Source organism: Exophiala mesophila (genome assembly GCF_000836275.1).
Source record: "Exophiala mesophila strain CBS 40295 unplaced genomic scaffold supercont1.1, whole genome shotgun sequence".
In the NCBI taxonomy this organism is placed as follows: Eukaryota; Fungi; Ascomycota; class Eurotiomycetes; order Chaetothyriales; family Herpotrichiellaceae; genus Exophiala; species Exophiala mesophila.
This window is the reverse complement of record NW_015622504.1, coordinates 1,324,523-1,342,546: the sequence shown is the minus strand read 5'-3', so window position 1 is coordinate 1,342,546 and position 18,024 is coordinate 1,324,523. Positions and strand designations below refer to the sequence as shown.

The 18,024-nt window shown below is 50.3% G+C and overlaps 6 protein-coding genes across 7 annotated transcripts; 2 read left to right on the top strand and 4 right to left on the bottom strand.

Moving 5' to 3' along the window:
- Positions 1-583: 583 nt before the first annotated feature.
- PV10_00430 (dihydroxy-acid dehydratase) lies at positions 584-2,589 on the bottom strand. Its single transcript, XM_016364511.1, has one exon. The coding sequence runs from the start codon at positions 2,426-2,428 to the stop codon at positions 617-619; it is 1,812 nt and encodes a 603-aa protein (XP_016228160.1). The 5' UTR covers positions 2,429-2,589; the 3' UTR covers positions 584-616.
- Positions 2,590-3,905: 1,316 nt separating this feature from the next.
- Positions 3,906-5,340, bottom strand: PV10_00429 (uncharacterized protein; the record flags this gene model as incomplete). The annotated part of the gene is made up of 2 exons (XM_016364510.1): positions 3,906-3,996; positions 4,050-5,340. 2 exons carry the CDS (start codon positions 5,338-5,340, stop codon positions 3,971-3,973), a joined length of 1,317 nt encoding a protein of 438 aa, XP_016228159.1. The 3' UTR covers positions 3,906-3,970.
- Positions 5,341-6,962: 1,622 nt separating this feature from the next.
- On the top strand, positions 6,963-7,755 carry PV10_00428 (uncharacterized protein). Its single transcript, XM_016364509.1, has 4 exons — positions 6,963-7,135; positions 7,194-7,226; positions 7,341-7,441; positions 7,615-7,755. The coding sequence occupies exons 1-4, from the start codon at positions 7,078-7,080 to the stop codon at positions 7,624-7,626; spliced, it is 204 nt and encodes a 67-aa protein (XP_016228158.1). The 5' UTR covers positions 6,963-7,077; the 3' UTR covers positions 7,627-7,755.
- On the bottom strand, positions 7,712-10,503 carry PV10_00427. Of its 2 annotated transcripts, XM_016364508.1 has the most exons (5): positions 9,485-10,503; positions 9,298-9,418; positions 8,804-9,239; positions 8,042-8,748; positions 7,712-7,976 (listed from the first exon to the last, which is right to left on the bottom strand). In XM_016364508.1, the coding sequence occupies exons 1-4, from the start codon at positions 9,787-9,789 to the stop codon at positions 8,717-8,719; spliced, it is 894 nt and encodes a 297-aa protein (XP_016228157.1). In that variant the 5' UTR covers positions 9,790-10,503; the 3' UTR covers positions 7,712-7,976; positions 8,042-8,716. The 2 variants fall into 2 exon arrangements, with proteins under 2 accessions (XP_016228157.1, XP_016228156.1); XM_016364507.1 differs by having other exon boundaries at positions 7,712-8,748.
- Positions 10,504-13,657: 3,154 nt separating this feature from the next.
- On the bottom strand, positions 13,658-14,843 carry PV10_00426 (uncharacterized protein; the record flags this gene model as incomplete). The annotated part of the gene is made up of 4 exons (XM_016364506.1): positions 13,658-13,728; positions 13,784-14,370; positions 14,421-14,530; positions 14,646-14,843. The coding sequence occupies 4 exons, from the start codon at positions 14,841-14,843 to the stop codon at positions 13,658-13,660; spliced, it is 966 nt and encodes a 321-aa protein (XP_016228155.1).
- A 1,361-nt stretch (positions 14,844-16,204) lies between these two features.
- Positions 16,205-18,012, top strand: PV10_00425 (uncharacterized protein; the record flags this gene model as incomplete). The annotated part of the gene is made up of 6 exons (XM_016364505.1): positions 16,205-16,598; positions 16,667-16,863; positions 16,923-17,206; positions 17,264-17,327; positions 17,379-17,651; positions 17,713-18,012. 6 exons carry the CDS (start codon positions 16,205-16,207, stop codon positions 18,010-18,012), a joined length of 1,512 nt encoding a protein of 503 aa, XP_016228154.1.
- Between the last annotated feature and the right edge of the window lie 12 nt (positions 18,013-18,024).

Below are 18,024 nucleotides of genomic sequence, written 5' to 3'. Positions count from 1 at the left end.
AGATGTGGGTGATGGTGAGGCGATCGTCCGTATGGTTGCCTTATGCTTAGCTTAAATAAACTTGACGTGTTTTTCTATCCGTCTGTCGGTTCTCTTCAGTCGCCTGCAACAGGCAAACGAATAAATGCAGGGCGCAGCGGAAAACAATGAGTGGTGGTTCGTTGGTTGGTTGGTGAACCACACGACACGGAACCTCGTATAAGCGGTTGGTTCGGAGTGACCCACATTTCGTAGGAACACCGGTGCATGGTTTGCAAGGTATTAATTGATCACCGGAAGTCTGATGATCAGTAGTGCCGGAGGAGGGTCGTTTGGTCCAAGAGAAGATGAACTTAAGGACTTTTCAGAGTAAGCCGGAGTTTATCCTTAGTGGAAGACGTGGCTATGGAGGTCCGAGAGGGTGGGTGAGTGCGTGGACGAGGCTGAGTCTCATGATATCCCTCTTTGGGAGATGGGGGCCTCGTCACGGGTCTTGGTTCGTACTCTTGATCTGCGAATGAAAAGAAAGAGCGGATCAGCTTATATCAAAACCGACATTAGGAAGGGATCTGATATTATGCAGGTGACATTCTTCCATTCGGGTGGGGATAACTACAAGATACCGCTACTTACTATATCAAAACAAATCAGTCACGGCACCATGGCTCGCATCACTGACCAAGGCCGCATATTTGGCCAGAGCACCTCTAGTTACCACCATTCGTGGAGGCGACCATTTCTTCCTTCTAGCCTCGAGCTCTTCATCACTGACATTCATACTGATCGAGTTGGTTTGGGCATCGATGGTAATCTCATCTCCATCTTCCACTAGAGCAATAGGTCCTCCGACTGCGGCTTCTGGTGTGACGTGGCCAACAATAAACCCGTGGCTTGCCCCAGAATACCGACCGTCGGTCACCAATGCGATATTAGTGAGTTTGGCACCCATAATCGCAGCACTGGCTTTGAGTTGTTCCGGCATTCCAGGACCACCTTTAGGTCCTTCGTATCGGACAATAAGGACGAGGTTTTCACCACGTGGGATTTCGCCTCGGTTTAGAGCTTCATTCAGTTTGACTTCCTTGTCAAATGTCCTTGCTTTGCCCACGAATTTCAATCCTTCTTTTCCAGTGATTTTGGCGACTGCGCCCGCAGGAGCAAAGTTACCCCTCAAAATCTGGATATGTCCTGATGATTTGATGGGCGATGCGAGACTCTTGATGATTACCTGGTCTTGAGGCAGACTTGGCCAGTTGGCGACATTCTCAGCCAGTGTTTTCCCGGTCACGGTCGGAATACCGCCATCAAGCAGACCTGCTGCGATTAAGAATTTCTGTACACTAGGCACACCTCCGATCTCGTAGAGGTCTGCCATGTAGAATTGTCCTGAAGGCGCGAGATCAGCTAGGAATGGGATCTTGTTGCTGACTCTTTGAAAGTCGTCTAACGTCAACGGAACGCCAGCAGTGACGGCCATTGCAAGGAAGTGAAGGACTGCGTTGGTGCTGCCACCTAATGCCATTGTGATGACGAGGGCATTCTCAAATGAACGTTTAGTGAGGAGTTTCTTTGGAGTGATATCGAGCTCAAGACAAGTCTTGATGACATCTGCAGCTTTTGCACATTCTCGTAACTTGGCAGGGGATGTTGCCGGCGAAGAGCTAGAACCAGGCAAGGTGAGACCCATGGTCTCGATGGCGGTGGCCATTGTGTTGGCGGTGTACATTCCCCCACAGGCACCAGCGCCTGGACATGCGTGTTTTTCTAAATCGTCCATGATTTCATCCTTTGTCTTGGAAGTGTCGCCACCGTCATCTGTGGGCTGTTTTAGAGTGTCGTATTGGTATGCACCGAAAGCTTCATAACATGTGGCGACATTGACTGGTTTGCGAAGTAACTTGCTGTAGCCTTTGTCGATGGTACCACCGTAGATCATCAGACTAGGACGGTTGTGTCTGGCCATTCCCATGATTGCTCCCGGCATATTCTTGTCGCAACCTGGGATGGTGATGTTGGCATCATGTGCCTGAGCACAAGTGACGGTTTCGATAGAGTCGGCGATGATCTCTCGAGTTTGCAGACTAAACCTCATCCCCTGGTTGCCCATGGTGATAGCATCACTGACGCCGACGGTGTTATACTGCCAGGCAAGCATTCCACGAGCCTGGACGGCCTTTTTAACTTCTTTTCCGAGGTCGAGAAGGTGCATGTTGCATGGATTCCCTTCCCACCACACACTGGCAATTCCAACGTGAGGAGCATTCTGCATGGCCTCTCGATCGGGAATGCCAGCGGCAAACAACATAGCTTGAGCACCGGGGAAGTCATGACCACGGGTTAGATGAGTTGAGTAACGGTTGAGTTTTGGTTTGCCATCGAATCCAGTTGGTGAGGACGAGCGGACAAACTCGAGGTAGCGAGGCTCTTGGAAGCCGCCTTTGTCGTCCATGATTAACGATATGGATGTTGTTGTCGTGGTTCGTCGTCGTTGTTATTCTGTATTTTGATCGTTAATTTCCCGGGCCAGTCCTTGGAGCTCTGGCAGTGGCCTAATTTGAGACGGAGTCAAGTTGCTAAGAAGTGATTAAAGATATATCTGGGCGGTAAGAGAAATCAGAATGCAGGGAAAGACAACAATTCACTTGTGTGATATGGTGCGTGTTGATAGATTTCCCCACGTTTGGAGAGGCCAACCATGATGGTGATGTCGGTTGCATCGGCGTCCAGGCCGAGAACGAGGGGTTGCTGAATATGCACAGACCAATCAGAGATGAATGAATGGTCAGGAACCTGCATGGACACATGGGGAAGGCACTGTGAGCTCGGGGACATGAAGCCGTCTCCGTACCAGCGCATTCTACGGATCTACCTCGTCTATCAATAGTAAGCGTCAGTGGCAGAATATTTAGCTGGTGTTAGATGCGGCCTCTCAGTTGTGGCCTTCACATGATCCTCCATTGATAACCGATGCGAACAGAGAGGCTCCATCCCTCGAGGCAAGTCAGACTACTGACAAAATTATAGACGGGGCTATTGTCCGGATTGAACCGTGCGATGCGATGCGACCATGGTAACAAGGCCAACGGATAGAGGCTGTTCCGCTTTACTCCTCATGGATTTCGTTAGGTGTGGAGAATTCCTAACCCCTAGTGTCGTCGTCTTGCTAAGTAAGGCACGAGGCGTGTCTTGGTTTCAGCCATCATCTCAGATTCTGAAACCCCGCAATCCTTTGTTTAGAGGAAATTGGTTGTCTCGAGAAGCGACGATGCCAAATCATTATCAAATTCCGGCGCAACAATATACTGACGTGAGATTGAATCACCAAAGGCACAACACACAGGATGCCCCGATTTTCGAAAAATGCTGGTCTTCATTTCAATACTTTAGAGTGTGCCGGGTATGAGACCCGTGAGCACTTCAACTCTAGTTCAAATTCTCAATCTCAAAATCAACGTTAGGTAGGTCTTTCCTTTCGTTGAGAGAACTCGGTACTTTTGTCTTTTTTTACCTCCTCAAAACAATGTAGATCCTCCTCCCCCGTCATCTTTCCCCAATTCCAAGATATTTCCACTGATTCAATTCCACCTTCTCCTGATCTTCAACAAAGAACTTCTTCCAACCGGACTGGTGAACCCATGTCTCGCCGCTGCTTGTAACTCTCGTTCCCATCGACACATGCGAATCTCTAAATGCTCCAAGACTGCACACCAAGCCCCGCTCTTGATGTGATCAAACATGTGTAGGGGGCATCTCTTGTCTTATTGACAACAATTGAAAAACAGTAGGCGGACATAGCTCCAAAATAATCGACAAAGTAATAAACTTTCGTAAATGACGGACAAGAAGGTGAAAAAATTGGGGGTCCAAACCAGCCAAGTTGTACCGTACCACCTCTCCCCAACCATGCGGGCCTGAGCGCAGCATTATTCTTTCCTTTTTTTCTTCAAATGCTTGGGGGTCTTTCGCTATGCAATAATACCACTAGTGACGCTTAGAATGAAGGGAAGCCAGGGGCCACTATAGTCTGTCAGTTCGTGATTCTTTCATAAAATTTCGATGCGATGACGTACCTTCGAAGATGGAGGGACCAAACAGGATATCCTGGTCTCGGAGTTGGCGGCCAGTGATGTTGTTGATGGTGACGAAGATGAACGCTTGACCGGCGATGCCGCGAGGGATGACCACGATCAGGTTTCCACCGTTGATCTGTGCGGCCACGGAGATGATGTTGAGTCCAGAGACGAAAGTGACAAAGAACTGGTTAACACCACGGAAGTTTCGGCGCGAAGCTCCAAAGTCAGGTCTCAGCTGGATGGTGGATCCGGCAAATGGTGCAGGGCAAGAGATGCTGTTTTGACGGACCTCGAGATCTCGCTTGGCGGCATCTCCAGTGATGATGGCAGGTTCGGCAGATGAGGTCGAGCTAGCAGCGGCAGTGCTCTCGGCGGCTTCATCGGTAGCAGTCTCAGTAACAACGCTCTCAACGGTAGTGGTGGCGGCAGCAAGATCGGTAGTCACAGCAGCCGTCTCAAGCGCAGTGTCGATAGTGGTGGTTGAAGTCTCGAAGCTCAGGACTTCGGTACCAACGGTGGACACGGTAATTCCGATGCTGGCAGTTGGGATGACACCGAACGAGGCAGCAATGTTCTGGCCAGCGAAGACATTCTCACGGAAGCAAGTTTGACTGCCAATGACGGCCAATCCGGGGAAGGCTCGGAAGGGCAGAGCAGGGTTCTGGGCCGGGCACGAGACAATGAACTGAGAGGCGAGAGTGAAGATGGCATTGGCACCGAGGGGAGTGGTGAATGGGTCTGGAGCACCAATGGCACCCAAGCTGACTCGCTGGATCGAAGTGTGGAAAGCCTCAACACCGAGAATGGAACCAGCGACGCCGAGGATGTCCTTGCTTTGGATGAATGGAGCTGCGCCAAGATAGGCAGAAGTACCGACCGATTCGAGGATTGCAGACAAGGTAACGAAAGACGCGATATCGGTGATGGGGAAGTTGTAGTTGCAAGGGAGCACGGGTTGGAAACCAGCTCCCAAGATGGTCTGGTGAATGACGTCGACGTGGGTGCGTTCATCAGAAGCGATGAATTGCAGATTCAGGAAGAAGTCGTGGCTAAACCCTGCGTTCAAGAAATCTTGCAGGGTGAAGATGCTCAAGGCATGTCGGTAGAAGGCATTCTCCAAATGCTCAAGAGTGAGGGCAAATTGGAGAATGTTGATGTCAACCTGGTTCAAACCACCACGGCCGCCACCAACACCAAAACCAATGTTGCGTGTTTCCAGGTCAACTGGATGGGCCAGAGTGAGGCCGGCAAAGAATGTGGCAACGGAAGCGAAAGTGAATGCTTTCATCTTGAAATCTTGGGGTAATGATTGGGGGGAGGAGGATTTCCTTGTGTTCAAGTTGGCAAATGCTGATTGAATAGATGGGAGTGACCGGCACAGTAAGAAGTGAAAGACTTGTCAAAAGCCGTGAAAAAGGATTGGAAAGAGACTTGTCAAAAGCCTTGAAATGAAATGAAGGTAGGATGAAAGTTGTTGATGATAGAAATGTCTACAGACGGGGTAGACGAACCTGTTAAATAGTCATCAAGACGAGTGATGCTGCCGAGCAAGCCTTGATGGAAAGGACAACATCCGAGATCGATCACGAACGGCTCACCTTCAAATTGTGACACCGGATAGAAGAGATGCCGTTTCAATCAGCAGAACGGCGTTGTATCAACGAGAGACCCCATCCCCCAGGCAAAACACCGCCAACGAGGCTCGGCGCAAAATCTCTGCTGAACGAGGCTCGCGTGGATCCATCAGTCAGGCTTTCCGCCACCTGGGGGTGTCCGAGGCGTTAACATCCGAGCCTGGTTTGCGACCACAAGAGGCTACCGGAGAGATCTCACGACTTGGCGTATACCTAGGGTTTTTGAGGGGTAGACACTCGCTTGAGAGAGACGGGGCGATCTACGGTCACAGAGCCGTTTCTCATTGCGCTCCGTAGACCTTCAATTTGAGGTCGCTCCGTACGCCAGCACTAACAGCCTCGTCCGGTTCGGAAGTGGGCATGTCATCTCAGAGGTATCTGCCCGATTGGGTATGAAATTAGATGAGAAGCCTGATCGTTGGGGGCTTCGTAGCCAGATTGGGGATAAGGGGGTTTGTAGGTGAGACACGTGCCAGTCTTTTGGAGGATTCTTGGCCTGCAAGGGACCCCAAAGGGGTGCTGTCGCACGGGCAGATCCTAGAGTCCAAGACGGAGAACAGCAAGGCCGAGGGATGGTGCGAAGAGATGAGACATGAGACAAGATCTGGAGAACCTCAGTAGGGCACTCAGGGCAACGGACGTCGCGTCAAAGTCGAACAGTTTCAGGTTTTGGTAGCGAGTTACCAAAGAGGAATAGCGTACGAAGTCACGTGAAGTCATGAGAATTCACGTGATGATCCTCTTTGCAGAAGCTTGGCACAGCTTGAGTGGAATCTTGTTTTCTGTTGAGCGTCATCGCGCAGCAGTCCCCCTTTGTCCGTGTTCTCTTTGGCTGATCAGGTAGCTCTGAGGACCAACAAGTCGTCAGCATGGGACTAGGTACAGTTTAAGGTTGCAACTCTGCTCGAGCCCATGCCGTTGGTGACGATGAGGTGGACGCTTTAGGATCGATGCTGGCCATATTATCGACGATTTGTGCGACTCCAAGTCCAGGCCATGGAATCATCCCAGGTTCGTTCAGCTCGCTGAACCCCGAATCCTAGTCAATTTGCGGTGGTATGATGTAATGGTCTCAAAGTATCGATGATCACATCCAATATCACTCCAGATCAGGCGTCCTTTGCACCACTGCGAGTATCTCTCAGGCCAGTTAGAGAGATTGTAGAAAATAAGAAGTGCAAGCATCAGAGCGATCAATGGGGCATGTGCGTAAATTTGTATGTCCTGTAGCGGCTATCTAGCAATTCAGAACCTTGGAGTGGAATATATATGTGAGATGCCGTGGATGCTTAGTTAGTGTTGTTGTGAGGAATCTTCTCATCTCAATACTCAACTTGTTTTTAGTTTGACAATATCTCTACGAAAAAGTCTTGTAGCCAACTTTGACCAAGATGAACAACATGAACAATCAACAAGGACAAGGACCCAAGGAGGACTACCTCGACAAAGGTGTGTGAGATTGGTCTTTCTCGGCATGTTACCTTCGCTGACCTCATGGCACTCTCAGGCCTTGATGCAGTAGAGAAGAAGTTTGGCCAGGGTAAGTCGATCAAAGTAGATTCTCTCAACCGCAAAGAAGGACAAAGAGCCTGTGGAAGATAGATGGATTGATGATTAGTTTCATGGACATATTATCTGACTTGGACACTTGCAGGCAAAATCGACCCCGCAGCCCAACGCAACACGAATGAAAAGATCACCGACAAGGCGCGCAATATGTTTGAGTCAAGCACGGGCAAGAAAGTCCCAGACAAGGTTAGTCAAGGCTGTCGCGTACACTCAAAAGACATGTTGCAAACGCATTGGCGACTGCTGGACTTGCAAAGTCTCTTGTCACAAATACCGATGGCCAATCTCGCCAATCTCGATTGGCGTTGCAGACCTCATTCACCTGTTCGAACGGGTGCTAACAATAACTTCAACCATAGTTCAGTAACTAAGTCCATAAAATGAGAAAAGTTGACAAGGTCAGGGCGCAGGAGGACAGGTAGCATGATAGTCAACCCTCTCTGCGTATAAGCAGATGCAGGTGTAATCAATATCATTCGATTCTTTGAGTGATATATATAAGTGTCCTAATCTGACGTTGAGCTTTGAGTTGGATCATCCATCTCGAAAGATACAATGCCTAGGCTGCTGACAATCTGCGACAGTAGTGAGGGGTTGTTCAGCTTCCCAAAAGGTGCTGTCACCACCTCTCGGCTGGGTGGCTAGACAACTGTGTCAGTGTGTCTAGGTGCACGACATAGTGGTGGGGGATCGGCATGCACAAGTGACACACACTGTGAGACTGTTCTCAAGCATCAAACCCATGAGTATCCTAGGAAGCTGTGGGCATCGGGAAAGTCACGTTACCTTGAGCTGAGGGAACAGGCGACGCCCTGCCTGGCCTTGTGACGTGAATGGCTGGGATGGGATCTCCGTGGCAAAACGAGATGGGAAGGGAGAGTTGTGCCGAGATAGCCAATCAGATTCCACTACGGAGAATTGGCGGGGAAGGAGCGGCCGTTTTGATCCGAAAAGCGCAAGGACTGCTCTGGTACCCTGCCACACCTGCATCCAACTTCACAATTGACACCCACTTGTCACTTCGTTGCGAATTCGTGGCAAATCATTCTCGACGATCGTATTGATTTGGAGGCGACTTCGGTGGATCAGCCAAAGCATGGCCATGTTGCACAATTCCATGGTTGCACGGACATCAAAGCCATCCTGACATCCCTGAACAAATGCATGGCTTGTGGGGGTAAAAATCCGGGCAATTCGCAGTTCTCCGAAAGGGGCCCATTGGACCTGCAGATCGTCCATGCAGAAGTTCAACCTCGGATGTTGTGTGCAAGCTTCGAATTGCCGAGATCCCATCTTCCGGGAGAGATGGGGGGCTTCGCTTATTATGATAACGTAGTGGATGTAGTGCGCGGCAGGCAGGTTGCGGATCCTGTAATCATAATGACGATGGATTGTCTTGGTAAAAGTGCGGACACTAGATCCGCCTCGACTGGGTCAGATGTAGATGCTCGGGGATAGCTGTCATCCTACAGAGAACGGATTTCGTAGCGCATCTGCGCTCAATGTCAGTGCAAGTGAGCCGAATAGTGATATGGCAGGTAGACAAACCTCCAGATGACCTTGTATTGTTTGGCGAGGTTGGAAGAGCAACCAGACGGTCTAGTCCAGTGGCTAACTTTGGATCATGTATCTTTGGATCATTGGGCAGTTGTGACCGAGGGGGAGATCCTTCTTCGATGAGCACTCCATCCGGTGTAATGGAGGGAAGTCGTGTCAGAGAGGATGTGTCCGGCGAGATAGTGCCTTGAGGTGCTGGGGTGGGTGTCAAGGGAGGCACACTTGAAGATGTGACCGAGTCATATGTGCCAGATGAGTTGGAAGAGCGTGAGATGGTGGGAGCCAAAGTACTGGGAATAGGAAACGGCAACAATGGCCGGCTCCCCGAGCTGGAGTTTGACTCGGATTTGATGCCAGGAAGCGAGGGAGGATGATAATTCGGTTCCGGTTCCGTGGTCTCGGAGCAATTGGACGTAGCGGTATCCTGCTTCTCGACTTAGTACATATTTCAAGAATACAGCATCGTATAGGCGAGGAAGAATTACCAGGTCTCGTGCATCCTCAATCAAAACCCTGACCTCATTCGATACCAGTGGAATGATCTGGCTCAGCAAAGTCTCATATCTAGCGAGGCGCCGAGAAGTAGCAGTGAGATCTTCGGCAGTCCTGGTGAGCAGAGAGAGTTAGCAGATGGCTGATGGAGAAATTGAGAGGGACATCGGGGCTACCCACTTGCGCTTCCGCCAACCCTTGCCGTAACCATAGTGGCATGAAGTCCCAGTGTGTATACATCTCCTACATGAAGGACGGTCGCCGTCGCATTTTGTTTTGCGTTCGCGACATGGCTCACAGGCATGGCTGGTACGAGCACGCTCAGGCTTTTCCCATGTCGAACTGGTTGGGCGAGAGATGGGGAGGTGGTTAACAGGCTTGATGAAGCCGGTAGGGGACGCTCGCATGGGTGGTGACAAACTGGCGTTGTCTGATGTTGATTTCATGATGGTACGTGGGAGTCTGTTTGGGAGCCCATCAACCATCTACTATACGTCACACCTTTGTCTTTACCCAACGCTCACAGAGCAATACAGCCAGAGAGAGAGTGGGAGAATGAACCAAGCACCAGAACCCACAGTGGACTGGGAGGACAATCGCTGGGCGTCCGAACAGTCGTCAAGAGGCCTCGTCAAGAAAACAACCAATGTCTGCGAGGCCGATTGGACGTTAATGAGGAAAGAGGGGAGGATGAGTAGAGAGTATGGTGACGCAGTAAATCAAGTGGTGGAGGGCCAGGGAGGAAGCGAACAAGGCGGTAACGATGTGAGGTTAACGATGGTGACGCTGGGAAAGGTTGTCTCTGGCGCGGAAAGAGATGGTGTGTCGAGTGAACAGAAAGTAGAGGGAAGAATTTTAACACCCGTGACCCGCGCATCGGCAGGAGGGTGCGCGATTGAGATGATACAACGTCGCTAGCAAATGGCCTAGGGTGGAATCATGGTAAAGTCGCAAGGTTTGAGGAGATTGCCGATAGGTCTGTACGGGCTGTTGGTTGCGTGTTGATGGGGTGGATCGTCATGTTTGATGGTCTTGTGTCGGCGGCCGAGTCAGATGAGGATTGTGGGTGGAGAGGGAGAAGGGCGACAGGCAGACAGACCAACAGACCAACACCAACAGATCAACAGGCTAACAGAGAAAACAGACCAACGAGTTCAGGCACAAACCAGAAACCAGAAACAAGATGCAGGAAAATCCCGAAGAAAGCGAAGAAGGCGAAGGCGAAGGCGAAGGGGAAGGGTCCGGAGGCGAACGATGAACGACGAACCAACTGCAGCTCTGCAGCTCTGCAGCATTTTGCAGTTGCATTGCAGTCCCACGAGTCCCCAGAAGTTTGGGACGTGAAGCCACTCGTCAGTCGCCATTCGCCATTCTAGACCTTTGCATCGAACGCGGGCGCTGGGTTCTTGTGGTCCTGGGGGCGCTGGGGGCCCTGGCCCGGCCACGGACGCGCATCGCCGGAATATTCCTCAGAGCCGCCTGGACTCGTGACGGCGGAGAAAGCACCTAGGGGCCATGAGGCCCGAGGCGTCCTGGGGACAGAGGCGCACTCACCAATGCACCATTAATTACTGGTGGCACCAGTCACAGCCACGACCGCTTACACTTGCCCCCAGCACAGCATCCTTCGGGCTCCAACAACGGCTATGGCTCCCGAAGCTCCCTTGGTACAATTTGCACATACTCGACATCGCGTACACCTGCGCCTATGGGTATGCCCAAGTACAAGCCGCTCGGCCCCAGAAGATGTCAATGGCCCTTGGCCCAAGTCAGATCTTTTCGATGCCCACTAATTTGCTCACTGGACCACCTAAATACATACCTATTTTTCACTTGGCTCCTGGACGCATATACCTATGTGTGTGATTGAATATAGGTATAGATTTCGATGAAGAACTGCGATCAAAAGTCTAATCCCTTTTACCTCCAAATCATTCAACTCTTAGCTCTCAACGTCTCATGCCCTTGCCACCCAATACCCAATATCTTCCGCTTCTTCCTCTCGGTAATGGCGCGGACTGGTGTCGCTAACGGCAGCGGTCAAATCGGAGTTTGTACCTCCGTTACCGTCGACCTCAGGGTTGCAGATGCACCGAGGTAAGACAAAACGGGGTGACGGGGCACCCTCCGTGCTCATCGGGCTTATGGAGCCTTTGGGCGATCAGTCGCCGTGGTGGGGACCCAAGTGTACGGAGTAAAGTGACATTCTTGGAGGCCATTGAGGGGCAGGTGGTGCTTGCTGCTACGCCTTATCCTGCAACAACACCAGGCCTGGACAACACTAAATTCCACCAAGGGAGGGAAAAGACGGGCGATCAGGGACATCTGGGTGCATGTCTTGATTCTGTCGTGTGTTATCTACTGTATGAGGATGCACTGCATATCTGTGTATGTATGTCCGCATGTCACAGATACCTACTCAACACCTCAGGTATCGACTTTCCTTCTGGGAATTTGGCTCAAAAATTATGTGTGTGCGTGGGTGAAGAGATCCAAGCTGCCAGGTTAGGTATAGGTAGGCAGGCACGGCAGCCTCAGTACTTACCTAGATCAGACGTCCACTAAGGTCTGCACACTGTATCCTCTCCTAGAACTTAGGTGCCCAAATGCCCCTCGGCCTAGGTATGTAGGTAAGTCCAGGCTACCACACACTCCCGCCAAGGCAACCTGCATGCCTTAAGGGCTGCCTAGCGTACGTATCAGCCGATCGATGTGCCTACCATGTCTATCTAGGTAATAATTCTATCCCCATATGCCTCGGCGTAACGGTTAATCCGTGCTTCCATATCGATTGATCGCTCTTTCCTTTAATCCAAATGGTCGCAGTGGCCACCTTGCATCTCTAACAGAATGAAAAAAATTCCCCATCCTCTGGGTTCAGACCGCGAGTTGCAAAATCCAACGCCTTTCCTAGGTTCAGCCTTGGACGCCGGCGCTCGTGACATTTGCTTGTATGGTCACTGCCAATTTACGCGCGAGACGAGGTGAGTTGGCTAGAGTGCCACAGTACACGGAAATGTCACAAAAGGATTTCCGGACACGCATGGATACATGGGGCACAAGAACCCACCCGAACCACATCAACATCCACCCAAAACCGACGGATCCGACAAGTCCTGGTCTGACGAATCATGCGTAGGGTCCTACAAATAGTTTCGAACACAGGAGATGTAGCCATCGACTAACCTTGGCGTGGTTTAAATATGCTTCTCCTTCTCGTAACTCAACTCTTTGTCACCGAGCGCATGCCCTCCCACGCACGCCACGAGGATTACGATATAACGTTGAGCACGCCTATACGCAGTCGATCCGATTTCACCTTGCAGATTGGTGGCCCGTGCGAGAAGATAGGGTGATACCAGCATGGCCTGGAAACCTTAATTTGGTGGTCAGAGCATCAAGCCACCAGATCCAAAGTCTATCTCTCAAGCAAACCTCACTTCGTGTAACATTTCTTCGGGTGTGCCACTTCCGGAGTTGATAATCACGGCATCATTCAGTAATGCGATATAGAGTACAAGTGATTATTGCGTAAAAGTACTAATCGATGTCATCTGTCAAATCCCAATAGGCTGCACTTTCTCCAACTAACAGATCCGTAACTTCGTACCTGCCCTGTTCCCATAACTTCGCGACCTCGGCCCAGATTAGGGAAGGCTCAGTCAAGATGTGTTCAACGCCAAGGCTCGCGAATACGAGAACTCCACCGTGGAAAGAAAAAATGGACGTTCATGACTCGTTGAAAAGGTAAAGACAGTCTTTGGCCACAGCAGGATTCTCAAATACCATGAACAACTGGTCGGCTTACGGCTTAATCATGGCTTACTCCGTAGAGATGGGAAACCATGTGACTACTCGTATGACACTGTACTTACCTCTTAAATAGGCCAAGCCTATGCTCGTAACCTAAACAAGGACTATCACTCATCGTTGATTCTGTCTAGAACTAGCCCTGACACCCCGCGCTCTATACCAATCACTTATTAGTCCTAGAGAAGTTGCGACATGCGACCATTTACGTGATTCACGTCGCGTGTTCCCCCCAAGTGACCTGAACCCATACAAATCCTTCATCCGTGCGGCTCGTTCGCGATGGGTGAGCTCCGTTCACCCCCTTATGCCACTCGACCTAGTTACGTGTGCTATCGCCGACCTCCGCGGGTTGCGGGTATAGTTGTTGTGAGCATCATCAATGACAGTCATCAAGCTTCGACATTCTCGCATAACGGCCACCATAGCGACCTCTTCTACAAGGGATGAAGTGGGGAGATGATTCCATTTGATCTGCTTCCTCCAGCTGGCCTACTCACCTGGTGGATATCTAAACGCCAATCGTGCACAGGGACCCTCAGCTCACGGGTAGAACAGCTCGTGATAGCCCCTTTGAGTCACCCGTACCTTAGTACTCGTGGAAATAACTTGACCTATATGATGCAAATAAGTATCTTGTCAGATAGGAGCCAATGAAACGGCACGAACCAGAGAACAAATTAATAGCCCACATGCCAAACATTGGTCGACTGCCCCATTTGAGGCTCGGATCAGTGGTATGGAGTTTCTGTAGTAGAGTCCCTGGCCGATTCAAGGGGTCTTTTTTTCCTGTTTCCTCGTCCACGTCCGGGACACCGCATCGGGGGCAGCGACCAGTCACGGCAATTTTACCAACATTTTCCACCTCAATCATCTTCCAAGTCTCCTCATCCCACGCTTTGCAACCAGATAGCATGATATTGGGTCGAAAACGCGCTGGAGTCACCTCGAGGCCACCATTCATCAACGTCAGCTTCTTCAGGCTTTCTTCGGTTATGATGTGAAGTGGTGCAGCGTCGGTTAGGTTGGTGAAATAGTTACGCGGCCATACCCACTTGAAAAGAGTATTGGTTAATCGATACCCTGTCTCTGGCTGGGGTCCGTAAACTTCGCGTGTCGGGTTTCGATAGACGACTCTACAAGCTCTTCGCATGAATCTCGAGAAAAATGCGGCCGGCTCGTCTCCCATGTCCCAAACCATGAGAGGCCGAGGGTAGAATGGCATTGTGGTTTGAATCTGTGCCAGCTCGGACACGCTAATAGACTGTCAGTTGTATATGAAAATTCCTGGAGAAGTGGTACATACTCCGGTACCAGTGGGAGTTCGATCTGATCCTCGGTATTGGAATCCGTCACCGTCAACGTTCTGGCGAGATCGACATCCTTGTCATCTATCGTCTGCCTCAATAAAGCCATCTAATGTTGAATGGCCAAAGTCAGCCATGAAACGAGCAAATCCATTTTTTTGAAGCTCGAGGAATGAGCATGACCTCTCTGCAAGGCCAGTGGGGGCTCCCCTGCGACGACGTACCATCGGATATCGCTTCTGGCTCATAGACTTGTATTGTCCAGGTTCTCTCTTCTCTTCCTCAACCAGCATGTATATCCGATCATATTGAAGTCCTCTTGAATCTACCAACACCTTCGTGACTTCGATTGGGCTTGCACTTTTGAAAGGGTGTATCCAAATACGGGATATCTGAATATCTCGTTCCGTTTGCAGAGACATCGCACGATAAACACATTACACAGTCGCTCACACAGAAGCCGAGATAAGAGACATCAAATATCGACCTATACTTGCGGCAATATTCCTCATGAATCGCCTTCTTATCTGGTTATCCACGGTTACGGAATCCAGATACCCAGATGTGTTGATATCCTCCTGTTGTGCCAAGATAGGTAATATCATTCGGTTAAATCGTTGATTCGTCGAGGTCCAGGTATCCAACACTTAGGATTGGCTATACGTAGGTCCCTGCGAAAGATATCACATTCCACTGCCGTTCAGGTCAGTCGATCTGGGAGCAGTGTAAAACATGCGGTTCGGAGCGGATCCAATTGCTGAGTCTCGTATCTACTTTCTACAAATGGTGAGGTGATGATGACTTCAGCGTTTTGAAAGTTGATTGATGGACTTAGGTCTGGGACACTAACCTGGATAGTGGCCATCAAATTACGTCTCTCTCTCTCATTTGGTGACAACCACACGGCACGGTTACTCGCGGCCGCGGGATTGTGGCCTCAGCAAGACTTCGATATACGCCCAAGGAGAGAGTGCGTAGCATCATTGCACGGCCCCTTGAACGAATCAGTCCTACATACGGCGTGTGTCTAGACGGGATGCCCTATCCTCTGGATGCACTCTGTCTATGGACTGACTCAAGGGATGCGATAAAATGTGTCTTGGGCACTCACACGTTCCTTAGGTCAATGTTCGCCGCAGGCAGAGGCGGCATCAGTTAGGACGGCAGGATATTCTGGGATTGCAGTATCTGCCTGAGATAGAACCTCCTTCCTTCCCCCCCTCTTCCTGTAATTAGATAGGGAGAACTGACCTGACGATTAAGCTACTATGTAAGGCTCTCCTTGATCAGGGTATATATGACAGAGTGCAGGAGTGCATGTTGTCAGAAAGAGAATCTGCATTGTGACCGATAGAACAGTTGAAGTAAAACATGATTGGAGCCATCTCCAATCGTAACCCCACATATACACAGGATTGACATCGATTCAGCTAATCAGCTATATATCCGAGCCGCGTCCTATCTACATCCGAGGCCAGGCTAGCACCGAAGGACCCTTAATATTCCCTCCGAGATATGGCACCTCGGATAGCTCTGTGGCTGGTCACATACACTTCCTGGGTGGACCATACAGAGTCTGGGCAGACTGATACGATCAGTTCCATCTCGGCGACGAAATCTCAACGGTGTGTTCTCGAGCACTGGGGAGGTGCACATCCGAGCACCTCTACAATCACTCCTCATCAGGACGGCTCAAAAGTACTTATGATGGTACTATTCTCCTCGAAAAGTAAAGACACCCCCAACCAATCCTTTGGACACTTTGTCTTCGCCCATCGTCAAAATGGCTGCCACCAAAAATGAACAAGGCGTCCCTCTCGAGGAGAATTATTCCGACACCTTACCTGAGAAACAGATATCTTCCAAGGAGGACCCACTCGACGAATCCACTGTTGTCGACTACGATGAGAAAAGCCAGAAGAGACTTCGACGTCGCCTCGATGTCCGAGTCGTACCTCCGCTGTTTGCCCTTTTTTTCGTCTCTTTCCTGGACCGTGGCAACATCGGCAACGCAAGAATTCAAGGCCTCGAGGAATCACTGAATATGCAAGGGCAGGATTATGCGATCGCCTTATTCATCTTCTTCATTCCTTACATCCTCTTTGAAGTGCCGAGTAATATCTTATTGAAGAGGCTAAACCCAAACGTGTGGCTCAGTTTCATTGTCACCATGTGGGGTACGCAACACAATCTACAATTCCCTTATATTTTTCTCGACTATGTGACTGATAGTTTGGATGTACAGGCTGTGTGACGATTGGTCAGGGCCTCGTCAGGAACCATGCCGGGCTGGTTGGTCTCCGTGCTGTCCTCGGTATCTTCGAAGCTGGTCTCTTTCCGGGCGGTTCTTTTGTGCTATCGCGATATTATGCCAGAAGCGAAATGCAGTGGCGCTTTAGTCTGTTCGTTTCTAGCACAACAATTGCTGGTGCCTTTGGCGGGGTTAGTGGTCACCTGCCTGGTTATGCCTTACTTCTTCTTACTCACAAGTCGTCCTACAGTTGTTTGCATACGCATTGGCAAAAATGGACGGCGTTGGTGGGTACGAGGGATGGAGGTGGATTTTCATCATGGAGGGAATTCTGACCGTCATTATTGGCCTTCTCGCATATGTTTGGGTCCCTAACTGGCCGGAAAAGGTCAGGTGGCTTTCCAGCACAGAAAAGTCTATGATTGCTCGGAAACTTGATCTTGATGCCGGCGGTGGAGCTGCACGAATGGACAGGCTGAATAAGAAATCGGCCATGCGAATCGCCAAAGACTGGAAGATTTACGTCGGTATCATGTGAGTGTTGCGAAATTGCCAGTCCAAACTATGCCGTTGCTGATGATTTTGGTGAAGTATTCATATTGGTTGCACCAATAGTGCTTATTCCATGGCCTTTTTCCTTCCGACGGTGATCAATGTGAGTAACGAGGTGGTGGTTGAAATGCATCTTACGCTGATTTCAATATAGCAAATGGGGTATTCTGCGGAACAGGCCCAACTTTATGTGATTCCAGTCTACCTGGTTGCTACAGTGGTGACTCTTAGTGCCGCTGTCTTGACGGATCGTTACAATTCTCGATACATCGTTACCATGATCGCCTTGACAGTGGGAATGGTCGGTTATGCTGTCCTTTTGGCGGGCACATCCATCCCAGTTCGTGGAAGGTATGCGGCTTGTTTTCTAACTGTCTCGGCGTCATTTACTGCCTTGCCTGTGAGCCTTGCATGGTGCAATTTTCAGGTAAGTCGTTCACCTTTTGACTGGCATCCCAATGGAATAGGACACTCAACATCTCGTTCAGGTCTCTGGTCACTACAAACGCGCTATCACAGCAGCGATGATCATCGGGTTTGGTAACACGGGAGGTTTTGTGGGTAGTAACGTGTGGCTGCCTCGTGAAGCTCCTACCTTTAGAACCGGGGTGGCAGTCTGTCTGGGCCTGTTCTTCATGAGCGCCATCTTCTCGACGGTCTACTATCTTGGCCTGCGTGCCGAAAATGCAAGACGTGATCGAGGCGAACGCGACTATCGTTACACCGAAGAGGCGGACGAGCTGGATAACATGGGAGATGATCATCCTACCTGGCGGTACATCCTCTGATTTGCCGAGCCG

Coding starts and splice junctions, on each gene's coding strand:
- PV10_00430 (XM_016364511.1), bottom strand. CDS start 2,428: ATGGACGACAAAGGCGGCTTCCAAGAGCCTCGCTACCTCGAGTTTGTC.
- PV10_00428 (XM_016364509.1), top strand. CDS start 7,078: ATGAACAACATGAACAATCAACAAGGACAAGGACCCAAGGAGGACTAC. Junction 7,136..7,193: donor GGAGGACTACCTCGACAAAG/GTGTGTGAGATT, acceptor TGGCACTCTCAG/GCCTTGATGCAGTAGAGAAG. Junction 7,227..7,340: donor AGAGAAGAAGTTTGGCCAGG/GTAAGTCGATCA, acceptor GGACACTTGCAG/GCAAAATCGACCCCGCAGCC.
- PV10_00427 (XM_016364507.1), bottom strand. CDS start 9,789: ATGGTTGATGGGCTCCCAAACAGACTCCCACGTACCATCATGAAATCA. Junction 9,419..9,484: donor AAGGGTTGGCGGAAGCGCAA/GTGGGTAGCCCC, acceptor TCTGCTCACCAG/GACTGCCGAAGATCTCACTG. Junction 8,749..8,803: donor CAATACAAGGTCATCTGGAG/GTTTGTCTACCT, acceptor CATTGAGCGCAG/ATGCGCTACGAAATCCGTTC.